Source organism: Hyperoodon ampullatus (genome assembly GCF_949752795.1).
Source record: "Hyperoodon ampullatus genome assembly, chromosome: 1".
Classification (NCBI taxonomy): domain Eukaryota; kingdom Metazoa; phylum Chordata; class Mammalia; order Artiodactyla; family Ziphiidae; genus Hyperoodon; species Hyperoodon ampullatus.
In genome coordinates this window covers 13,921,297-13,944,250 of record NC_136914.1, presented here as the reverse complement: position 1 = coordinate 13,944,250, position 22,954 = coordinate 13,921,297, and the positions used below count along the sequence as shown (strand labels likewise).

Here is a 22,954-nt window from a genome sequence, read left to right as displayed (position 1 = left end):
CCCCTGTTTCTCTGAGTTTGGCTTTTTTAGATTCCACATATAAGTGAGATCATATGGTATGACTTCACTTAGCATAATGATCTCAAGGTTGATCCACATTGTCACAAATTCTGTATTTAAATAGGCAAAAGTATGGGATGCTTTTCATATTTTTGAACAGAGAAATGGTCTGGAGGACAAAGCCTCTGCATCCTGTTACTGGTCAGGAAGACAAGGGAGGTGCAGCACCTTCAAGGTCAGACACATCCCAGTACGGATTTTGGCTCAGCCGGCTGTCTGCAGCAGACTGCTTCCCAAAGCGGGTCCCAGCACTGTCTCCCATCCCATCTGTTCTCCACAGTGTGACCTGGCCTGTCCCGAATCCAAAGGCAGAATCTAACTCCCCTCCAACCCGGGCCAGCCTGTGATTTGACAGAATTAAAGTCACACAACTGGTGATGGGAGACTCCGAGGAGGTCAGCAAGTCAGGTCTCGCACCTGGATCCTGGGACACCTGATTCGGCAAAGCCAGCTGCCACCCAAGGAGTCCCAGTGCCCTGAGACCGCCATGCTGGAGAGGCCACGTCTATGGTCCTCAGGGAACCAGCCCCACCACACACGGAACACGTGAGCGAAACCGTCTTGGACCCTCCTGCCCCCAGAGCAGCCTGCCCAGCAGCCTAGAAGGAAGATGCAGCAGTTGCCACGTAGAACAGATCTGCCCAAATTCCTGACTTACAGAATCCAGGGCACATAATAAAACCGCTGTTGTCTTAAGCCACTAAGATTTAGAACGATTTGTTGTGTAGTAGTAGTAACCATGACACCACCGTGTGACTTTAGGTGTGCGACCTGACCTCTCTGGGGCTCGTTTCCTGGAATATAAAAGGGGGTCATTCCCACCACCTCCCATAGTGGGTATAAAGTTCCGATGAGATCATAAACATAGGTCTCATGACATCGGTGCAGTCAAGAAATGGCAGCTTCCCTCGTCATGGCCATCACCATTACTATTCTACCATGAAGACGAGATACCTGTACACGCTGGAAAAGGGTCACAGCACAATTCCTCTCCTGTGCAGCCAAAGCCCCATCACCCATCAGACACACATCAAGAGACAATGATCACAGCCATAAGTCACTATGTACTGGAGCTGAAATTGATCCTTTTTTTTTTTTTTAAAGCAAGAGACAGAGATGGATGGGTTTGCTGTAATCTACAGATTACTCCAGAGCTGCATTGTACATGTGGACTGACTCTCTTAAAGATCACCCACGGGAAATATTTTGATACATTTTATTTTTAGTTTAGTAGACATGATATTCAAATCCTTATTCAAGCCCTTTAAAAACACTCCTACGTTTTCATGAAGAAATTGCATTCCCAGATAGCCAGAGATAGGAATAACCTGAAATACAGAAAAAAATGTACATTCTCAAGGATGCTCATCACACCTTAATTTAAAACACCCAAATTGGGATATGAGTGTCCGAGAGTGGGCGGTCTCTCCACCCTCTACGCACTGTCATCCGCACCTACCGGCCTTGGGAACACGCTGGCATCGACCAGAGACGATGAGAGGAGGCTCAAGCCTCCTTTCTCCACCATGCATGCTGCCCCAGCCTCGCCTCGACAACCTCTCCTTCCCACCGCCTTCACCTCCATCCCCTTCCACTGCCGGCTCTGGGCGCCTCACTGGGGGCTTTCTCGCCTCTCCTGGAAATGCTCTCATCCCCCTCTGACCCTCACTCCCCCACTTCACTCTCTAATCTCCCAGAGACCTCTGGTCACTCTCGGTTCCCTCTTTCTTCTCTGCCTGGACAGATTACCAAGGTCCCTTTGTCTGTTCATCCACCACGACTGCCCAGGAGCTCCAAGACCCACAGGTTAATGCTCCGGGGACCCTAGAGCCACACTGTTTCTCACCTGCGAGCTTCTGTCCATAACACCCCTACTGCCTGGGATGCCTTCTCCCCTACGCGCTACTACCCTGCTGGACAAGCCACTCCTCTGCTTTGGATGCAGCCTCTCCGCGCACCTGTTCCAAGGCTGCGACAGGACCCCACTGCATCCCAGCTCCCATCACACTGCATTATGATCACCTGTTCAAGTCTCCTTGGTTCCAGAGGTTCTCAAGGGAGGAGCTGTGCCTTCTTCCTCCTCGTTCCTGTAACCTCCTTCCCCACCCACATACCCACTGTAGGCAGCAAGCCCCAGTCTGGTGGATGAAGCCTACATAGTTACTGAATAAGTAATTAAATCTACATGATGGACTATTCGGCAGCCATTAAAAACTGTTTACTCAGAGTCTGTAATAATAGAGGGGAATGTTTCAGCACGTTAAATATTTTAAAAGAAACAACGGTATTTATATTACATTTATATTACAATCTACAGAGGGCAGTAAGAAAGAAATATAACAAAATTGGAACAATGTCTCTAGGGCAATGGAGTCAAGGATGTTATTTTTTCCCCCTTTATTCTACTTTCTGCATTTTCAAACGTTCCTGCAATGAGATAAAATAAAGAAAATTAAAATCTTGCAAGGAGCATCTTAACGTACATGCACCTTAGCCCCCAGAGTATGACAATATGGGACATCTTATGATGATGGATTATATTTTCACAGCTTCAGTAAAGAGCCTTACTTCTCCTTGGGGAAAATATTCAGGTTGGTTTTTTTTTTTTTTTTTTTATCACCTTTCACATTGAAAGCTGGTGTAGGAACCACTATCGCTCAGCCCTTGACTCCTTCAGCCAGTTCATTCCATGATGGATTGTTCCAGAAGCAGACAGGCTGGCTAGCGATCTGCACAGTGAAAACAGTGGACGGGGCCTTCCCTGGTGGCGCAGTGGTTGAGAGTCCGCCTGCCGATGCAGGGGACACGGGTTCGTTCCCCGGTCCGGGAAGATCCCACATGCTGTGGAGCGGCTGGGCCCGTGAGCCATGGCCGCTGAGCCTGCGCGTCCAGAGCCTGCGCTCCGCAACGGGAGAGGCCACAACAGTGAGAGGCCCGCGTACCGCAAAAAAAAAAAACCAAAAAGAACCCCAGTGGACGGAAGTGCCTCTCTCCCAGTGATCTACTGGCTGCCTAACCATTTTTGCAGTGAGGAATTTGAGTTATTTAATAGTCTTGAGCCGCTGCTTTCAACAAGGAGGATACTGACTCCAGTCCTCCAGCCATGGTTTAACATCACCATGCCCTTGACATGTGGAAGGGCCACACAGGATAGACACTGCCCATTTGGCATGAGTTCAGGGAGACCTCACTTTGCACAACTGTGTGGAACCCTAAAAATGACCGTGCAAGCTGAAACACGCAAAGTGATCTTAATAATCAATGTGGAAATTACAAAAGTTCCACGATCTTAAAAAAAAACTTTCTAAAGACATTAAAAACTCTCTTACTGATGGTTATAAATGTATAGGGTAATAAAAAAGAGTAAAACTAATATTTTATTTAGTACACAGTCATGTAAAACATTAGAAACATTGAGAATTCAAGTGTTTTCTTTGTAAAAAATGTATCCAGACTACTTTCAACAGTGCTGGCTTCCTCCGCTTGTTGGATAACTTGCGATGCTGGGCAAGCATCTTTTCTATGCCTTGAAGAACTGCCTTTCTAAGTTTAGATCCGCTTCCAAGATTCTATCCTCTGCACGTTCAACACTGTGAAATATCTTCAAGCATTCCTTTCACATGAAGTGTGCTGCCAGCGTCACCTCCCCTGGGACATCTTCATTTTTTCTGTCACAGGCACTTCTCTCATTTATGTCAGTAAGTTCACCTTGACTTAGTTACTTAGTTCCCCTGGCTGCATATAAGAGTCTCAAATGGTCACAGCTTCAACATTCCCAGGATCAGCAGTTTCCTCTATAACTCCATTTACATCCAATCCAAATTTCTCTGCCAGCATTATTATTTTTCTTCTTTTTTTTTGCTGAGCGTCATCTTTGTGGGCCAAATTTCCTCTTTTGACTATGCATTTTTGTAAAATGTCATGTGGGTTTATCACCAGGAAACAAGGAGGCAACATCACCACATGCTCTGCTGTCTATGTGTGAACCAACAGATACACAGGGACCAACCAGAGACAGACACTGAAAGAAGTGACTTGGTCTCAGATCACAATACTCATCTGTTATTTACTTAGTGATCTGTGGGCTGCAGAGCGAGTGGCGAAGCTTCTACTTTATGCAATTACTCACAGTTACCATTTTGTGGTAGCTGAAATCTGGGCTATGTGATTGGGGGACTGGCATTACTGAACAAAACTGTGGTGACTGAAATCCGTACACATTGGAACTGTGCAAAGTGAAGATCGCCAGGTGGAGGCGTGGCATTTGGAAAAAAAATTGGACTACTCTGGGGTCAGATGTGAAGACATGCCATTTGTTCACTCAGTCATTCAAACACACATTTATCCAGCACCTAGTGGGCACCAGGTGGTACCAGGTGCTGAGCTGTGTACAGAGGAAACAGGCATGTCCAAGATATATATCCGCTGATGTTTCATGAGGCAGGACTCCGGGTCCAATGTTTCAGAAAGGCCAGGTTCCAGTCCTGTCTTATGATCTGAGCTGAGTCACCCCTCCTGGCTGGGACTGGGAATTAAGGTTCTTTAGTTATAAGGAACAGAAATTGACTCAGGCTAACATAAGCAAGAAGGAAGTTACTGGAAGGTCTTGAGGGAGCCACAGAATCTAGGAGAGAGCACAGCAGCTGGACAAGGGGCCTCAGAAGGAGCCGGGCAGTACTGGGAATTCAATTTCAGGGATCTATGACCATTCCAGTTACCTATCGCTGTGTAACAAATAACCTTATAACTCAATGTCTTCAAACAGAAACCATTTATTTTGCTCATGAGTCTGCAACTTGGGTAGCTCTTGGTGGAGATGGTGTGCCCTGCTGAACAACCTGCCCAGGATCTCTCGGCTGATCAGTGATGAGGAGGGGTCCTTAAAAGAGAGGGGCACACCCAGGGGATTCCCAGGATCCAGGCAAACACCTGTCAGCATCCGGTCCCGTCAGGCAACTGGGATTCAGAAAGGGATTACGGACTGTGGGGATGAAACTGTAATCCTTAGGAAACAGTAACGAATGTCTTTATCAAGTCAGGATGGAGGACTGATCTCCAACAGAAAAGATTTAAGAGACAGAACAGGCAAATGCAGATGCAGGACTTTAGATCCTGGGTCAAACCAACCAACTATAAAAAGACATTTTTGAGATAACTGGAGACATTGCTAAGGTGAACCAGAATCAATCAACCTGTTTGTTTATTTTTTACTGAAGTATAGTTGACTTACTAAGATGGACCAGAATTTAGATGGAAAGAAATTCGTACTCATTTTGTGCGGTGAGATAGTAGTACTTGGTTATGCAAGAAATGCCCTCACCTTTCAGAGATGCCTGCCGACGTAGGGGTGAAATGACAGGAGCCTTGAATTTACTTAAATATTCTTAAGCCAAAAGGATGGGAAAGTAAATGAAGAAAGTACAGCAAGATCTTGAGAGCAGCTGAAAAGCGAGGGGATGGATGAGGAGCAATTCAACATACGATCTTCTCTACTTTTGTACATATTTGAAAGTTTTCAATAAAACTTTATTGAATTTATAAAAGGAAATTCAAAAGCTGATAATGGCAACACAAGTAGCTCCCTTTTATTGAGATGTAAGTGCAATATGCACATTATTGCACTTAATACAAAAAGCCCAGGTGGCTAGTAGTTCTCCCTCCCCTTTAGGGATGAGGAGACTGGTTCAGAGGCTGAAGAACCAGCCAAAGGCTCACAGCCGTGCCCAGGAGCGGAGCGCAGGGCTGGCAGCCCCAGGGGTCAGGGCTGCACCCTCTGCAGGGCGTGGGGGTGGGAGGCTGCAGGAGGCCAGGCTGGTTCAGAGGAGGCCCTGGTCTGCAGTTGGAGATCCCATCCCTGCTTGGGGCAGCCGGAACCTCTGAGCAGCCTTTGTTCTGCCTCAATGTGCCATTCAGCCCAGGGTTCTGGAGGACAATGGATCCCACTGTGCAAGGAGGCAATGCCATCCTGGGCAGCCCAGAGGCCCCAGGTGGGCCCTGGTCCCCAGGCAGGCTGGCAACTACAACCTGGGCTCAGGTAGAGGAGCCTAGACGCTGTCAAGGGACAAGCACGTGTAACTCTGCACACGCTATTCTTTCTGCCTGGAATGCGCTAGAAACCTGTGTCCCAGCACGCCATCACCCCCGACCCTGTGAATGCCACTCCCTTTAGTGCCAAAGCCCCTGTCCTCTACAGAACTGTGATCATCCCCCACTGATGCAGTGGAGGGGACCCCTTCTTCCACTGACCCATGTGGATTACCTTCACCACATGCGGCTAGGAGAGATGCAGGGCTGCTACGTGCCCAGCGTGAGCACCGTGCCAGGCAGTCCTGGGTTCAAATTGCGAGACCCTCTGAAGCTGGGTGCAGAGCCAGGAGTGAATGGGCCACCAGTCCCTTCCCTGTGGGTCCAACCAGGCAGCGTGGAGGTTAGGAGGATGCGTTTGCAGGCAGATGGCCGGCATTCAATCCCCAGCTCTGCCCCGTACAAACCACGTGACCCCGGGCAAGTGCCCAAGCCTCAGTTTTCTCCATTGTAAAATGGGGTAAAACATGGGCTTCCCTGGTGGCGCAGTGGTTGGGAGTCCGCCTGCCAGTGCAGGGGACACGGGTTTGAGCCCTGGTCTGGGAAGATCCCGCGTGCCGCGGAGCAACTGAGCCCGTGCGCCACGGCTGCTGAGCCTGCGCTCTAGAGCCCGCGAGCCACAACTAGAGAAAGCCCGTGCGCAGCAACAGGCCCAACGCAGCCAAAAATAAATAAATAAATAAAAATTAAAATGGGGTAAAACATACACACATGCACACACACACCGGGGTTTGTGAGGATCCAATAATATGAGGCACTCAGTATCACATCTGGCATCAGTAAATGGTCAATCATAATAATGGCTATTAGGTTCGCTTCATAATTATTTAATGCTGAAGACCAGATGAGTAATTTTGCACAAGGGCTGACTGGTGAGGAGACCAAGGTTAATTAACAGGACACCCCAGGGTGCTGTGGCGCTGACAGATTGCTTCAGCAACTCCAGACTCCATCCTGAGGCAGCCCACTCTCTCACTGGCATCCAAGATGCTGGGAGAGATGGGCCCATGTTTCAAAGACACAGCCTGGCCTGTGTCCACAAAATAAAACCAGGAGCGTGGAGCTCTAGAAATGGTGCCTTCTGGGACCTGGAGCATCTGTCCCAGGGCAGGAAGACTGGGGCGGGGGTGTCAGGTGGGTGAGCAGCCATCCTGGAGGGCAGGTCACAGAGAGCGACCTATTCTGCGTGCCAACGGGGAGAACTATGGGTGCAGACTATAAAGGCTCATGGAGAGGTGGCATCACCAAATAGAATGCAAGGGAACCAGGGGCTGGGTGGGTGTGGGCACCTGAGAGATGCTTCCCAACGTTGTCCTGGCTGCTTGGCCGCATTTAAGGCTGGGTGGTCCAGCTTTCTTCCTGCCAGCCCCCTCTCTCTCCCTTCCCTTCCAGGATTCTCTTGGTTCTGTGACTCCAGAGACTTCCTGTTTTATCTCCCACCTGGGTGGCCACCAAGAATTCTCGTTCTCTGTCCCTTAGATGATGGTGAACCTTGGGGCTCTGGCCTCAGCTCTCTTCCCGCCTTCCTCTCACCCCCACTTCACTCTCTCTGCCCAGAGACATGGGCTTCTTTTCTGCCTAGCACGTAGTGGGTGCTCCAGAAATGTCTGTTGAATGAATGAATGCATGAATGACTTTGTTCTTCAAGTTGTACGTCTGGCATCTAACCTCCCCCGGCACTGAAAGGGGATCAGTAAATGTCTGTTGAACAGAAGTGGAAAATGTTCAACCTCACTGGTATTCAGACATGAATTTAAACAAATATTTTTCATCTGTGATATGTGCAAAGGTCAAACAAATTAGAATACCTAATGCTGATCAGCATGAGGTAAAATAGAGAAACTTTCTGGAGAATAATTTGTCAACGTGTGTCAAGAACGTTAAACACGTTCATAATTTTTACGTAAAATTGCATGTGCAGGACTCTCTCTGAAGAAAATCATTCCAGGTCTGGGGGGAGGGATGGGAACAGGGTGTCTTCCTACACACACAGCATTCCTTCCCTCAGTGTTAGTCATAAAAGAAAATAAGCAACCTAGTTATCCGTCAGTCGGGGGTGAAGAGTGGAACTATGACATCTATCACAGGAAGAGTCTGCAGCCAATAAAATGATGGAATTTGGGGGCGGGGCCGAGGTAACCAGTTACACACCCCTTCCCTGCTAGGACTTGAGAACACACAGGGAAGACGGACAAGAAGGAAATCAAAAAAATTCTTCTTTCTTAACGGTAAACTCGCGGTGGGGAATGAGCTAGGGCACCCTACTCCACTGCCCCTCCTCTTGGGCTTGTGGGGAGAGACAGGTCTAAAGGCTGGACTCTGAAATGAGGGAAACATAGGCTTCTTCTTGGGGCCCCATGGGTAGGGGTGAAGCAGAGACCTTCACTACTACAGCCCCGCCCAACAGAGAAAAACTGTCCAATGAGTGACAGGTTCTCACCAGTTCCACCAATCACAAAAGCCAAGGGGGTGAGAGGCGGGGCCGAGGATTCCACCATCCCAGGAATTCCAGCCTCCTCCCTACAGCAAAATAGGGCCAACTATAGCATTTGTGGAGCCCAGTGCAAAGTGAAAATGCACAGGATAAAAAGCAGGGGAAAGTATCATTAAAGGTACAAAAATATAAAGGTTTCTCATTTTTTTCCCATGACTTGTCTTAGTTATTTGCTATTTAATGACAATTGAAAAAAAAAAGCTTAAATTATTAGCATGAATTGCATCGCTCATTCTGTTGTGTAATTCCAGCTTTAAATGCAAATAGAAGAGCACTGAACCCGAATGCAGAATCCCTGCATCACACAATTCGTATCTGGTAGCTCCTACAGGCATACGTAGCTTGTTCTTACCAGAGCAGTGGGAACACTGCACTTTTTTTTTTTTTTTTTTTTTTTTTTTTGCGGTACGCAGGCCTCTCACCGTTGTGGCCTCTCCCGTTGCGGAGCACAGGCTCCGGACGCGCAGGCTCAGCGGCCATGGCTCACGGGCCCAGCCGCTCCGCAGCATGTGCGATCTTCCCAAACCGGGGCACGAACCCGGGTCCCCTGCATTGGCAGGCGGACTCCCAACCACTGCGCCACCAGGGAAGCCCAACACTGCACACTTTATTTCACCTTTTGACGCTTGCACGTTCTAGGCACACACCTCCACCCTCGATGAATGACGGTTGAAGGGAACAGGAACTATGGTTGTCCATCTTTCCCTTTCTTTTGGTGCCATCATTTTCAGAAGCGATGATTAGCTAGCCCAAGGATGTCACACGAGTAACAAAGGATATGATAGGGTTCCTTGGTCCTTATGCTTCTTAGAATGTCACTGCCTCCTTTCTGCCTTCAAAACAAGTTCTGATTCAAAGGGAAAGCGTGGCCTCTCAAGCTGTCAGTGCCCCTGTTTACGCAACCACAGACATGCTGATCGCTGCCTATGCGCAGAATTCTGGTGGCCCCAGGACGCTGGGGAGCTCCATGACACTTAAAATGACACAAGGTAAGCATGTTACGGAAGCCACACCAGGAACAGTGGAATCGCTTGTTGCATGTGTCACTTCTGTTCACAGGTGTGCTCCATTGTCCCATCAGATGTCACTTACAAAACACGGGTTCAAAGATACAATTATTTAAAATTTCAAGATGGGGACAGCAGAGAATTAAACCAAGCGCAGGGTTCTTGGTCCTTCCGAATATGGGACCTACACGAGTTGCACACTCAGGACACCAGCTCTGCAGCAAAGCGCTGGAAAATTCTTATAACCTCACACTTAAAAGTACCCTTCCAAATGGTTTATATGGAGAGATTAAAGCTTTTATTAAAAACAGACATGGGCATTTAAAAAAGATGGGCAGGAGCTGTGGCAAATGGCTAACAACATGTATCTAGAGGCTGGTCTTTCCTCTTCATCTGCATTGTTACTCTGTAATCCTTCCCTTTAAGCCCCAGTATTTCATACAGCCACACTTCAGGTGTCAAGACCTAAACACCTTAGAGAAACATCCCTTAGCTCTGCTGACTTGAAGGATAAAACCCAAAAACTGTAGCAAGTAAAAACCAGGAGATGATGCGGAAACATTTTATTAGCATTTGATTTCCATCTGGCAGCAAGAAAATGAGAAAACCCCTACTTGGTGACTGCACCAACCTTTAAGTGAGGTCTGGCTTCCTTGACAGTTTGGGGAAACTGATAAAAATAACCCCTTCCCAAGGGTGGACCTTTGGAGTCCACACGGTCTTTGCTCCCCAGAACCTTGTGACAACCCAGGGCAGGAAGCAATGCAGGGAAACTGAGGCTCAGAGAGGTGATGTGACTTAATGGGGGACAGCCACCGGTGTCCCACTGCAGCCTCCTTCCCTGAAGTGGAGACAACATGAGCTCGTGAAAACCCAGGCAAACTTATGGAAGGGGTGGTCCTAAGTGGAAGCAAAAGGAACAAAGATTTCAAAAATCAAAGGCTGGCTCTCTGCTCTCCTTCTGGGCTGGCTCAGGTCACTGCCAGACGTAACCTCCCCTCTCAGCACAATTTCTCTGGGGCTGGAGATGGAATTAGGTTAGCCAGTATGATGACAGTTCTAAGGGCTAGTCTCACTCTAACCCCTAAAGAACAGACATAGTTATTTATGGACAATATTTATTAAGTACTGACTGTGCCCCAGTCCCTGGGCTGGGCACAATCACACACACCAAGCCATTTAATGCCATGAGTTCACTGAACATATTCCATTCATGAAGCACGGTGGGGAGTCCACAGAGAAGATGCTACAGCATCAAATAACTGCACGTCCCTGGTTTCAAGCGATCTAAGGAGCAACCTGGAGAAGAAACTAAGGCTCAGAGAAACCTGCCCAAGATTATAGACCCAGAGCAGACCCCACTGGGAAGGCAGGTCTCCAGACCCCACCGGGAATGCAGATCTCCTGACACCAGATCTTGGGATATCTCATCTGGCTGGAAATGCGAGGAGGGGAAATCAGAACTCTGCAGCTTGGACTTGAGTGCATGAAAGAAATCAAAGAGGATTTCTAAAACAGAAAGCAAACAAATCAGCATCCCTCCTGGTCTTATGTATCTCGCATCTTGTTCGTGAGTGACAGGGCAGCCTTTCTGTTTTCCAGACAGTCAGTAAAGGCTGTACGAGTCGGGGTACTGCTGGCTGCAAGTAACAGAGACTTGGTTGAAAGTTTGAAACAATGAGTAAATGTAACAGCTCACGGAACTGGAAGCCCAGAGGTGGGGTGGACATCAGGCCTGGTTAATCCAGGAGTCACAGATGTCACCAACGTCCCCAGTTCTCACTCACTGTGTGCTCTGCCAGCAATGGTGTTGTTGGCTTCAGACTGGTTCCCTCCATGCTTTCAAGGCGGCCGCCAGCAGCGATGGAGGCTTCTGTGTTCCATCACAAGAGAGGGACCAGCTTCCTGCAGCTCTCTCTACTCTCCACTCAACCTCCAGAAAGGACTCCCACATCCATTCTGGGACCAGTCACTGCAAGGGGGATGGGAGTACACTGGTCCATCACTGCCTGCCCAGGGCCAGACTCAGAAAAGGATGTGCTTGGTAACTGCTACTGCATGAAGGAGGATGAATGTATTTTGTAGATTCAATCTAGCCTAAAAATGTCTATTTAACCACCTTAAAGCTGAGTCCTGGGGCTGCAGCAAGAGAACACAGCCAGGAAGAGTCCTTCCTAGAGCCATATCTGGCTCCTGAGAAAAGCCTAAACAGAGACTCCTTGGCATTCTCCTATCCCTGGGGCCCCTTTCTCTAGGGTTCAGGTCCTTCCACTGTCCACTGTCAACTGTACTGTTCTCCCCAACACTCACCCATCCTTGCCAAGTTCTCTGTGCCCCACAGTGACATGCACTCATGCCTTATGATCACAACAGCCCTCAATCAGCTGAGCTGAGCTAAGAGTTAGAGGGGGGAAAGCTGCTCTAATTCACACTAAGGTGTGAATGACTAACAAAACCTAAACTCTCCCCAAGGTATTTGAGATTTTACAAGAAGAAATTGAGGAACTCAAGCAAGACTCACACTGGTGAAGATGACATTTAACTTGAGACCTAAAGGATGAGAAGGAAGAGCAGGAAGTGGGTGTTCCAGGTAGTGGACGTAGCCAGTGCAAATACCCCAAGAGAAAGAAAAAACTTCCTGCTTAAGGAACAGGAAGTAGATCAGAGCCACTGGGGTATTGTGAGTGTTTGTGACCAAGTGACCAGGTGTAACAGGAATTCGTACACCTGGCTCTTTTACAAACTCCCAGCATCCATTATTTGCTTGTGAAGCTCCTCCAGGAACAAGACTTTTAAATGATAACAGTGCCATTTATTAAGTGCTTCCAACAGGCCAAACACTGTGCCAGGTGCTTCCTAAATTAGCAAAACCACTGATCATTCCAACAGCCCTGTAAGATGAGTCACTATTACTCCTCCCTTTAAAGGGAGAAAGTGAAGCTCAGAAACCTTTAGTAACTTGTCCGAGGTTGCACAGCACCTGAAGAGTCAGAAGAAGGATTTGAATACAAGTCTGTCTGACATCCAAATCTGTAACATACTCTGTGCTCTGAGCCCAAAATGCAGGCAAGATGCAACAGTGTGAAAGTCTGTTTTCATGCAGGGAGGCCAGAAATCTCACATAATTCTAATAATTATTGCTATTGCTTTCTCAAGGGTGGGAACTTCAGATCTTGTTCCTAGGTTCCCTAGGACCTGAGCTCTGTGCCTTCCACACTCTGGCATTCAATCTGGGACATGGACAAAAGCCACGCCTCTGTTTCTTCATCTATAAAATAGGGATGCGGGGTATGTGGAGCTCCTGTGAGGCCTCAGCATGTAACGGGTCCTCCACATACTTGGGCTGCCAGTTCACAATTTGTAGTTCCGAGGCGGCTCTTTCATCCACCATCTTATCTGACCCTCACAGAAACCTTAATACCTCTAGGCAGAATGGTATTATTCACTCCCATTTCACAGATAGGGAAAAGAGATCCATCCACCTAATAGCGTTCCTTTCTAGAATACAGGCTGCCCACGGGCAGTCCCTGTGTCCAGTCCCCAGGGCTAAAACTGACCAGAACATAGTAAGTACTCGGTAAATATGCGTTGTATGAATGAAGAATTAAAACCATCACTTCTTACTCTGATAACTATGCACTTCTCCCTTGCTCCTCCCTTCTAAGAGCTGGTGAATTTGTGAGAGAAACAGGGGGAGACAGAATAAAGAAGGAATTCGGGTTTGCAAATGTCCACTATGAGTCAGGCAGTGCTTTTTAAATACTTTAAATCACGGAGCCCAGTGCCCTGTCCCATCATCCTCAATGTAGAGAAGGGAAAACAGAGGCTTCCTCCAGAAAACCAGACCAGAATGACCTGCCAAGATCCCGTCTCTCTCCTGGCTCCGGCCAGACCACTGGGGCACCTGCCAGCAGCAGCCCAGCAGCCTTTTACCTCTGCGTCTCAGCAGGCTGCCAGCAGAAAGAACACCCAGGAAACACGCTGATCCTTCCTCAGCCTCTCCAAGGCAGGCGACAAAAGACCGCTTTCAGCTGCCTGGGGACGCCCCCCACCCCGAAACCCCTAGCTTGGGGCAGAGCCCTCACCCAGCCAGAGCAGCCCTGCCCCCTCTCCCTACACACACCCATCAGCAAAGCGTGACTCAGCACTTCTCCTCCGGGGAGCGGGGAGCGCCGCTCTTCAGCACATCTCCGCCCAGGTTACACACCGAGCCTCGGCTCCCCTGCGCCAGGACGCCCAGGAGCCCACCCCGCGGCGCTGGCCCAGTGCTCCCCAGGCCTCCGCAGGGCTCGGGCTACGGGCTCCTCGGCCTCATTTCCGGCGGAGCCAGGCATCAGCGCGGCGGACAGCACCCCGGAGTCGAGTCACCGCTCCGAGCCCACACGGGTTCCTGACACAGGCTCCCACGCGCACCAGTCCCGCGGCACGCAATGCCCAGGGCCCCTCCCACCGAGGCACCCACCAGGGGACCTCTTGCTAAAAACCCACAAACACTTCTGCAGCCAATCCAGCAGCCCCCAGGGAAGATGCAGACGGCCCCTTAACCCGGGAAGGTCTCCAGCACAAGTGTCCCCACCGCTGCATGCTGACACCCCGCGGCTAGCTCTCCCCATCCTCAATGGAGGCTCCACTCCGCGGGCCCCCGGCTGCGGCCCGGGAGCTGTCCCCACCGTTCCCTGGGCAAGGTGGAGCAGAGAGACCCTTGGAAGTTACAGGCTTATAAGAGAGGGCCGCTGACCCTCCAGATCCCACCAGCCTCGGAGTGGCGGTTGGGCTTGGGCTGTAGGGCCAATTTAGGGGATTTCAAATGCAGGGCCTGTTTGGGGTGGCATGTCCCACTTTGGGGGAAAATTCTGACAGTTTAGGGCCAGCTGTTCCTGTCTTAGTTCAACTCGCCAGGAATAAAAGATGAACCCCAAACCAGACACCTTCTCCCACCCACTAAGGGGCCCTGCTTCTGGAGGCACAGGGAGGGGCCGAAGACCGCGAGCCTCTAGGGGAATCTGGCTATGGATTTCCCCCCCACCCCCACCCCGGGTCCCACTTCGTCTCCAGGGAGTGGGCAGCCTAGAAAATTCTGCGGGCTCTGGGCAGGGCAAACCCAGTATTCTAAGCCACTAAATTTCCCCGGTATTTCTTCACCAGATTAGCCGCAGAGGTGGCCTTTTTAAAAATGAGGGCCAGGGCCGATTCAGGATGCCACCAGGCCTGGGGGCGGAAAGCTGCCTGCCGGAGGGCGGCGCGGAGGAGGGCGCTGCGCTCTCGGGCTGCGGGGCAGCGGAGGCCGGGGCCCTCGGGCTCCCTCCCTCCCGGACCCGGGGCGGGGTGGGGTAGGGTAGGGTAGGGTGGGGGGACACGACACACAGCGCGCGGTCCAAACCTTCGGAGGGCATTCGGTGCGACGGCATCCCCACGCCGCGGCCGGCCGGAGGGGGCCTCAGACAACACGTACGTTACCTTCAGTCACATAGCTGTGGTCCCGCAGGAAGCTGTGGTTAATTTTCCGCGTGTCCGTGTCCTCGCCCATTGAAGGCCGTGCCCGGTGCCCTGGGCATGCCCCGCCGCCGCACACCGATGCAATCCGCAGAGGTCGCGCCGGGCGCGCGGGCCATGCCGCCGCAGCCTAGCAGGGGCGCGGGCCACCGGGGCCCCGGGGGGCGGGCATCGCGACCGGGGGCAGCCGGGGACGGGCGAGGGCGGCCGGGACGGGCGCCGCGGTCAGGCTTGAGCGCGGCGGGCGGGCGGCGGCCGCGGGTGGGGGCGGGCCGGGGCCCGGGAGCGCATCCCGGCCGGCGGTGCGCGCTGCGTCGGTGCGCCCGGCGGCGGAGGCCTGGTGCCTGTGCGCCTGGCTGCGGCGGCGGCGGCGGCGGCGGCGAGGGGACGCGCGCGGCGCTGCGCCGACCGAGCCGAGGCCGAGCCCGGCTGCTAGGGCTGGGGCCGCCGCCGCCGCCGCCACTGTCGCAGGCCCCTCCCTCGCGCCGCCCGCTCCTCCGCCCCCACGGCCCGCGCAGCCCGCCGCGCGCGCGGGCAGCCCGGCACCCTGCAGGTGCGGCGGCGCCCCGGCAAAGGCTGCGTCTCCGCGCTCCCGGCCTCGCGGGTGGGCACCTTTGGTCCCTGGGTCTGCCAGCGGGGGAGGGAGGAAGGAGATGGCCAGCTTGGGGGGCACACGGTCAGCTGAGCCTTATGAGGGTCACTTTGCGTGCCCAGGTACTCCAGTTGTGTAAGAGACGGCCCATGGGTGGGGAGATTAGAAAAAGGGAGGACAGGTGGGCAGCCTCACAAGGCCGAGGGCCGCGGCGACCAGAAGAACAGGGAAGGGAGCGGCGCGCGGCTGAAGGCGCATCTGGAGAATGGGAGACTTCACAGCCGCGGAAGACCGGGGGTGGGGAGTAGGGACAAGAGCCCCCGTCCATTGGTAAAAGAGGGTAGGCAGACGCATGCCCAGGAACCTCCTGAGCGCAAAACTGGACCCGTGGGAAGAAGCTAGGGGGCGGGGAGAATCAGCACCCTACAAAGAAGGCAAAACTCTGGATGAGATGGCTGGAGGTCGTAGGCCTCCTCCAGGCAGAGCGCCGAGATCTCTTCTCATGCTCACCTCTCTACTTACTGGTGAGATAAAGTGGAGAAACAGTGCTGGGTATGCTCCAAAAACAGGCTGAGAAGTGCGGGTCCCTCCTCCCTCTGCCAGGCAGGAACCTACCCCCTCCCTTCCCTTAGTCATAAGTGTACCCGCCACCCCCTCGCATCCTACACAGTGCTTCACATAGAGCAGGCGCTCAAAAGCTATTTGTTCCCTCTTTTGGCGAGCTGCCGCCTCCTCCAAGCTGACCCCTATGCCTGATGAACTGAGCGCCCTGCAGGGAGCCCAGCCCCCAATGGGTGTGTCAGAGGTGTTGGGTATGGATCAACACCCCCCCCGCCGTCCCCCCCGCCACACACACCAGCAGGCCTTCCTAGTGCTCAGCAAAACCAGTTTGGAAAGGGAGAGTAGGAAAGGTGCAGACTGCCTCCAAGGGGTACCAAAGCCGAAGGGGCCCTTGGCCTGAGATTGGGGGGTGGTTCAAGCCACAGGAGGGAGGTGCCGCTGGTGTCTCTCACTCCTGCAATTCTGTGATGCTTTCCTCTGGCTTTCTGGGGACTCCAGGCATCTCCCCAAACTGCAGTGGGGACAGGAGAGTCCAGAAGGGGCTGGGGTAGGAGGATGGGGTTATGGGAGAGACTGGGGAAGGTGGAAGCCACCTGAGGTTTCTTGCTGGGAGGTGAGAGGGAGTTTCTGAAGCTAGGTATGAGCTTTTATTCCATAGAAATGCCCAGAATGAACCTATAAGGAGGTGAAAGTTTCCCCCACCCCCACCCCAGCACCCTGGAGGGTAAGAAGGGCCTGGGGTTCTGCCAGCGCCACCACCTGGTTGCTGAGTGACCCGGGACAGGTCCCGCACCTGTCCCCACCTCAGCTTTCTCACAACATCCACCTCATAGCACAGGTGTGCAGATCCAGTTCAAAGACCAGGTAAACGCAAGGACCCTCAGGACGTGAAAGAGGCTGACATCCAGTTCTCTATCACCCACCAGCCTGACCTGCTCAAGTGCCCCGCACCTAACAACAGAACTCAGCATCCCACTCTCTGTCTGTTCCCCACTCACCTCTCTAGCTCATATAGCAAGTGGCTGCAGCCTCAGACACTGGAAACTGGACAGTTTGGGTTCAAGTCCTAACAGTGAAGGGGCCCCAGGCAAGCACAGCCTTGCCAGTTAAATGGACGTGATCACAGGGCTGGTGTGCCCAGTTCATGCTTAGCAGGGGCCTGGCCTCATCGGGGCTCTGGAGTGTTAGCCATTATCACCATCATGCTGACCCTCGCCTCTCTGATCTTGGGGAGACGCCCTCACCCCCAGCCTCCCCATCTGTCAGTTCCGCTGAAGTACCCACCCTGTCTTCCAGGATGCCCTGGATCACAGTGAAAAGGGCCTTGCCCTGACCAAACACAAGGATCCACCCCTTTCGTCAGCCTGTAAGCCAGGCTGGGGACCCGGGAGTTGGTGGTCTTGAACCTTGCTGGGCCCCAAGGCTCAGCTTCAGCCCCTTGCACCCCCATGCAGTCTCCTCTGACTCCCTCAGGGCTCCTCTGGACTGTCTCTTCCATTCTCCTGAAGCACCCCTACGTCAGAGCCAAGGCCCCTCCCTCATCCTCCTGCTCGCGCCCACCTCCACCCCGCTCAACCTCATGCCATCCACTGCTTCCTCTCCTATATCTGCAGGCATCCCTGCCCCTCGGCACATCCCGCCCCTCTGTTCTCCTGACCCCAACCTCTCTCTCTGTACGGCCTCCTCCCTTGTCTTTCATTGACGGTGACTATTTGTTGAGCATCTACTATGTGCAGGCTCATTTCCAGCAGAGGGGTAATGAGAACAGAACAGACCAAACTCTCTGCTCCCATGGGGTTGACCTATTAGTGGGGCAAGGTCAACAAGACAATGTGAACGTATAACATGGAGGTCATGATGAGTGAGAAGAGAAAGCAGGGTGCAGGGATGGAGATGGATGGAGGGGTCTATTTTATAAAGGGTGAGTGGAGAGGACCTCTCTGAGAAAGTGAAATTGTGTAACTACCACCTACATCAGGAAAAGAGGCCACTGCCATCCTCATAAGGCCTCCCTCACGACCCACTCTCTCCACCCCAAAGATAATCCCCATCTCGACTTCTAACACTATCATTTTGCTGGTGGGTGTCTTTGTGTAGGATCATAGAGTGGGAATGTTTTTCTATCTGGTTTCTTCTGCTCAACATTCTGTTTCTGAGTTTCACTCATTATTATATCCATGCAGCTGTAGTTTATTCATTTTCCACTGTTTTATAGTATTCCATTGTACAGATACACTGCAGTGTACCCCCCTTGTGATGGGGGCTTAGCTTGTTTTCAGTTGGAGGTTATGATGAATAAAGGTCTGCCTGGACTTACTTCCGTTGGGCGATTATGCTCATTAGGAAATTGCCAGATGTTGGGATCTGTGTATGTGGAGCTTTAGTAACTGATATCAAAGAATTTACCAAAGAGATAATGTAAGGGAGTTCCTGTTGCTCCACAACCTTGTCAAACAAGGTATTACCGTTGTCTGTGATTTTAGCTACTCGCCACCTCCAGCACTGCACTGGGCATCCTCTCCAGAAACCGAGACTGGCCCTTGCTCTCCTTCCCACTCAGGATGAGCTGGAGTCCTCCTCGACCCCTCACCCTTACGCCTTCACAGCCTGTCCATCTTTCAGTCCTGCTGACGTGCTGTCAGAGCTCCCAAGCCCTCCCCCTTCTCATGCCGGCCTCACCGCCCCACCAGCGTTCAGGGGCTCACCCCTCCCTCATGTGGACTGAAAGCTGACTGTTCACTTTCCTGCTTAAAATGTTTCAAGGCTCCCAGCTTCCACACGCTAAAGTCTAATTTCTAAGGTCTTTGTAACGTGGTCCCAAACTGCATCTCTAGCCAATTCCCTATATGCTCGACCTGTTCTGCAATTTTCTGAGCAAGGCTGGCCCTTTCAAGACTCTGTGCATTTGCACATGCTTGTCCCCTACCTAGAATGCCATTCCCACATCCATTGGTCTCCATTTGGAATCAACCTAAATGTCACCACGAACAGTAACTCTAACAGCAGCTACCATTCATCGAATGGCCACAGGGAGGTCTTCGTGCTGACCTCACATGTCCTGCTTCCCACCTCCTCCTGAGTACTGGATAGATTTGCACTTCCTGTCCCCTCAAAAATTAGGCATAGTCATAAGAAGGTGTAGTGAAATGTAAAGAAAGTGACTGGTGTCTCTTCTGAGTTAGAACTTTAAAGCCTGAGTGTGGTTTGCCAGATTTTTTTTTCTTCCTCCTGACTTAGGGTCTTGAAAAAGCAAATGTCAGGATAAAGCCATGATCTTTATCTTGATCATGGCTTTGGCTTTGGATGATTACAAAGAACAGGGACCACATTAAATGTGTAGTGTGAGTGAGAAATAAGCATGTGCTGTGTTTGGTCACGGAGATTTGTGGGTTATTTGCTACTGTAACATAAGCTCACTTATCCCGACGGCTCCACCCCTGTAGGCCAGCTGGTTGTAGTTAAACACTTTACAGGTGTTATCTCGTTCTATCCTCAAAACATGAGGACTCTGTATCAGCCAGAATGGACTAGGTTGTATAGCAGCAAGGCATGACCCTTGGACATGCAGTGCCTTATAGAATCTACTTCTCACTCATGCCCCATGCCCATCACAAGTTGGCTGCAGCTCTGATCATTGGCATCCTTACTCTGGGAGCCACGCTGACCAAGCAGCCCTACATTTGGGCATCGCTGGGGTCATGATAGAGGTGAACAAGAGATGAGTGTCATGAGCTCACTCTTACAACTTCATTGGCCCAAGAAAGTCACATAACCATGACTCATGAGTTCAAAGGGCAGGGAGGGACACGATAGGCCACATGACCACATGACCTCAATGGCACATATAAGTACAATCCTCCCCCAAGCAGGGACTACAAATATTTTGCACTATAGCAGAATCTACAACAGTACTCATTTTATAAATGAATAAACAGGCACCAAGTCACTTCCGAAGTCACCCACTAGTAAGTGGCCGAGCTGAGATTTACCCAGGTCTGTGTGAATCCAAATCTTGTACAGTCAGCCCATACTAGCTGGTACTAATGTAACTGTCTCTCTGCCACCTTTCCCCTCTGTGACTACCCAGGTCCCACAGGGAGTTCAGGGTGGTCTCTTGGTTCTTTTCGCCACTGGGAACTATCTGTTTTCCCTGGAGAGGTGGCCTGAAGCAGTACCCGGATGGATTTTTCTCCAGTGAAAGGCTAGACAAAAACTCAGCCACCCACGTTAGCCTAGGTCACAGTGCCTCTGGATAGAGAATGTCTAAGAACGCTGAAATGTGCTAAGACCCATCAAAGAGCAATGTCACCAGGGAAGGACCCAGGGCTGTCATCTCGCCACACACTCAAAGTTTAGTGATTTTCTGCCACTGCAAAGGTAACACTCATGATAGAAAATGTGGAAAGAAAGGAAAATAGAAAGAGTATCGTCCTGAATCCAAACATAATTACCAGAAACCTTTTGGAGTGTCTGATTCTGGGGCCTTTCAAGATAGAGTTTTGTTTTTACACAATCGTGATCATACTTTATTTTTTGTATTGTATTTATTTTAATGAGATATAAATAGAGACTAGAGTATATTATTACAATCCCCCACCGTTTGAATATCGATTCAAAGGAATCAGTATTAAGATTCTGACATCTGGGCTTCCCTGGTGGCGCAGTGGTTAAGAATCCACCTGCCAATGCAGGAGACACGGGTTCAAGCCCTGGTCTGGGAAGATCCCACATGCTGCGGAGCAACTAAGCCTGTGCACCACAACTACTGAGCCTGCGCTCTAGAGCCCGCGAGCCACAACTACTGAGCCTGCACTCTAGAGTCCGTGAGCCACAACTACTGAGCCCACGCACCACAACTACTGAAGCCTGTGCACCCTAGAGCCCATGCTCCACAACAAGAGAAGCCACCACAATGAGAAGTCTGCGCACCACAACAAAGAGCAGCCCCCGCTCGCCACAACTAGAGAAAGCCTGCGCAGAGCGACGAACACCCAATGCATCCAAAAAAAAGAAAAAAATAGATTCTGACATCTAATATGTCAGAATCTTTTAATGTAAGAAATAAAATTAGAGATATTGAAACATCCCTTCCTAGTCTTAATCCTCCCATTCTCTTTCCAAATTCTGCCCCCCAAATTTATGTTTTCTTCTCATCCATGCTCTGTTCTTTAACACATGTACATGCATTATATCATTTTGTGTAATTTTAACATTTATACAAACATTATCACATTGATCGCACCGTATTGCAAATTGCTTTTTCTCTAAGCCTTATTTTTTCAGCTCTACCTAGTTTCTTTATTGATCTCGAATGCTAGGAGAAAACAAACAATGGTGTGCCGGAGCCTGCGCCAAGAGCCTTCTTGCAGGAACGGATTGTGTGTTTCTCTTCCAGACTCTGTGTTCAGTGATGTCATGGTGGTAACTAGGAATCAGCCCTGGTGGGAGTTATTTACAGCCCGGAAATCAGCAAATGCTACAGATTCAGGCTTTTTCCCTTAGATAGTAGGTTGTTAAACATTTATGAGCAGTGACTGCAATTAATTTATTATTTCTCCCATCCTCTCCACCCACTTGGATGGATATTTAGGTTGTTTCCAACCTGTAGGAATTTCAAACAACAATACAGTGACATCATTTTACCTGGTTCCTCATAACAACCATGGTCACCTGGAGGCAGGGTTATGGTATATGTATATATTTAACTTCCTACATGTTGCCACAGCAAGAAACAATTTACACTCCTACAGCAGTGTATCGAATTTTGAGTAGCACTTGAAACTGAGTAAATGCACCTCAAGTTGGTGGGTGAGCTGATAGATGATGGTTGTCTAATTTGCATTTCCTGATTACTAGTGAGGCTGAGAATCTCCATTTCCTCTTCTAAGAATTGCCTGATCTCCCCTTGCCTCTTTGGCTTTTTTCTTACTGATTTCCTGGAGCTTCTTACATAATTTTACCACCTAGCCTCTGTCTGATCGTGTGTGTTGCAAACATTCTCTTCTAATTTATTGCTTTTCTCTTAAATTTGTTTAGGGTATTGTTTTCCTTCAGAAGTTGCTGATTTTGATGTAGTGAAGTCTATCAATATTTTCTTTTAAGTATTTTGCCTTTTGTGTCCTCTTCAGTAAATATGTCTCTACCTGCTGAGTTATGAAGGTGAGCTATAGAATGTCTTTCTTTTATATTTACATTTAGCCCATCTATAGCATAATGTTCTGTTTGGGGTGAGGTAGGGATCTAATTATACACTTTTTTTCCACATGAAGTACCTAATATCCAAATCATTTATTGACTAATCCATCTTTCTCCCTCTGATTATAATGCCAGCTCTCGTCTATACCAAGTTCCTGTATAGGTGTGGGTCTATTTCTGAACTCTCTATTCTAGTCCATTGGTCTTTTTATCTGGCCCATGTGCCTTAGATATTATAGTTTTATAATAAGTCAGTATCAAGTAGATCAAATGGTATAGTCTTTGTTTTTCTCAAAATTGTCTTGACTATTCTTGGACCTTTGCTTTCCTATATAAATTTTCAGTTGATCAGATCCCATTAAAAAGCCCGTTGTCATTTTCATTGAAACAGCAAAGAATTTATAAATTTAACCAGGGGGAAATGATATTTTTCTAATGCAGAATTGTCCCATCCATGGGCATGATCTA

The 22,954-nt window shown here is 50.2% G+C and overlaps 1 protein-coding gene across 1 annotated transcript in view; it reads right to left on the bottom strand.

The window, feature by feature from the left end:
- The window catches only part of PPP2R2C (protein phosphatase 2 regulatory subunit Bgamma), a gene marked incomplete at both ends in the record, with an annotated part of 133,055 nt that extends 117,883 nt beyond the window's left edge, over nucleotides 1–15,172 (bottom strand). Inside the window, one exon of the mRNA XM_079707492.1 lies at nucleotides 15,103–15,172. Coding sequence (XP_079563618.1) covers nucleotides 15,103–15,172 — 70 coding nt within the window. The remainder of the gene's footprint in view (nucleotides 1–15,102) is intronic.
- Between the last annotated feature and the right edge of the window lie 7,782 nt (nucleotides 15,173–22,954).